Source organism: Sprattus sprattus, assembly GCF_963457725.1.
Source record: "Sprattus sprattus genome assembly, chromosome: 2".
Lineage (NCBI taxonomy): Eukaryota > Metazoa > Chordata > Actinopteri > Clupeiformes > Clupeidae > Sprattus > Sprattus sprattus.
Window position 1 is genome coordinate 36,824,825 of NC_137921.1, and position 2,095 is coordinate 36,826,919.

At 50.0% G+C, this 2,095-nt stretch overlaps 1 protein-coding gene across 2 annotated transcripts in view; it reads right to left on the reverse strand.

Moving 5' to 3' along the window:
- The window catches only part of cpeb2 (cytoplasmic polyadenylation element binding protein 2), a 20,687-nt gene extending 18,940 nt beyond the window's left edge, over positions 1-1,747 (reverse strand). For both annotated transcript variants that reach the window (XM_080832676.1, XM_080832675.1), the window contains exon 1: positions 254-1,747. In XM_080832676.1, coding sequence (XP_080688802.1) covers positions 254-1,468 — 1,215 coding nt within the window. In that variant the 5' untranslated portion in view covers positions 1,469-1,747. The remainder of the gene's footprint in view (positions 1-253) is intronic.
- Between the last annotated feature and the right edge of the window lie 348 nt (positions 1,748-2,095).

Here is a 2,095-nt window from a genome sequence, read left to right on the forward strand (position 1 = left end):
CATTGTCTATGCTTTATTATTTTGGCAGTGGATACATTTAATTGTTCCCCATCAAATTCCCGTTAGAACATAAGGTAATATATTTGTAATAAACAGGCTATAATTCATATGACACTGTATTAGACCACAGTCTGTGACGACTATTGTCCAACTGATGCAACTGTTTTTTGTAGGGCACCTAATGATGCCGGTATTATGGTGGCTATCGCACGGCATGACAAAACTGTGCGGTTGAATTAAACTGTAGACTCACCTGGTGATGGTTGTAATTGTTCCTCTGCTGCAAATAGGCTCCCTGTTGCGGGTGCATCTGGGGACTGACCGGGGACCGGCGGCTCTGGGGCTGCTGTGGGGGGATGTTGATCTGGGGCGAGAAAGGGCTGCTGAAGCCTTGCACGTTAATCCCGGCGCAAGGATTAGTAGACACCGATGAAAAGCTCTGGAAGAAGGCCGGGTTGATGGAGGAGGGAATCCCCGGGTAAAAATTATTTTCAGGTTCTGCGTTAGGTATCTGGTTCATCGCGTTTGCATGGCTGGGGTTGGCTGAGTTGGAGATGGGTGGTGGTGGGGAGCTCGTCTGAACGGACCAAGGGGTTCCGAAACCAGGGAGTGTCGGTGAAGCTGAGCCGCCTCCCGCATTCTGCATTTCTTGATGTGGGAGGTTAGAGAAGCCGGCTCCGATACCTCCAGGCAGTATGTTGCCTGTACCGGTGCCATTGCCGTTGTTTATGTGATGGGAGTTGGGGGAGTCCATTTGGATCTTTACCTTGTTTGGATTCACGGAAGTGGGCGATGGCGACGCGGCAGCAACCACATCGGCTTCTGCCTTCTCCACCGACAAGCTGCGAATTTGATAGTGGCTCGCGTCCGTGTTAGGATCGGATTGGGTCGAGCCGACGGTGGTGTAAGGCTGCTTCTGAGGCAGGTGACTAAATTCTCCTTGGGGTGGGGGCGGCTCTGAGCAGCCGAACTCAGCCTGCTGACTTAACTGCTGATGTATTTTCCGGTCGTGCTGAAGGTCACAGATCGACTGCGTCGGACAGAACTGTTCTTGACCTAAAGTTGCTTTAAAATCGACGAACTGCTGTTGGTTCTGACACAGGGCGTTGTTGTAGTCCTGTGTGTTAAATCCCAGTTGGTTGCTGTGGTTGTTGTTGCTGCTGTTTGTTTGCAGATGACCGGTTTTGCTGCTGTTGTCGTTGGTTTGCTCGATTAACGGGGGTTGCTGCGAGGTTGTCAGCCCCACAGGCTCATCCTGCATGTTTTGCTGATGCGCAGTAGCTGACAGGAATAGAGAGGACACGCCGGGGACGGTGTTGCCAGAGACCAGAGTCCAGTTGGGGGAGAGCTTGCCGGTGGAAACCGGAGAGGGGATCGAGTAGGACCTAAAAGCGCCTCCGCCGAAGTGTGTGGTGCTGTTGTTGTTTATACTTACTGTCTGGAGCAAGCCAAACCCGTAATCCCCCATTTATTTGAGTAGAATTTAAATGTTGCGTATTTTCAATTAGAACAATACGAATAGGCTATATACAGTAGTGTTAGATAATACAGATCAGCCTCCTATACGAAAGAGGAGGGGCCAATGTGAAGTCGGTAGTTTTTCCTTCTAGTAGCCTCGGCCGTATTCCTACGGTTAACGTGTGAATGATTTTTGTCCAGCATCCGGTGTAATTTGGTCGTTTCGTCGTAAATTCGTTCCGACCTACCGAACGTCCCCCTCCTCTCATTACCTGCTGATATGCTGCGGCAAAGGATTAAAACTCCCGAATGGACCTCACGACTACATCATGATTTATTCTGGACCCGCCCCCTCCATTTTTGGCTACATCTGACACCGCATTGGTTACGTCACTTAATTAATTATTCAGAAGGTGCGGTACATCGTCAGGATTTTTGAATATTGAGTAGGCCTAGTAGATATTTTGGCTCCACGTTTGTACCCTACCGCCGCAGGATTTATCTGTGTACCAAGATTTCGGCTTGAGCCAGCACAGGACCCTTGTATCACTGAAAACCACCCTCTCTTACGCGCAGGGCACTCACACTCACAGTGAGACCAAATGCACTTCCCTTGTCATGATGAGAGAGTCGCCGG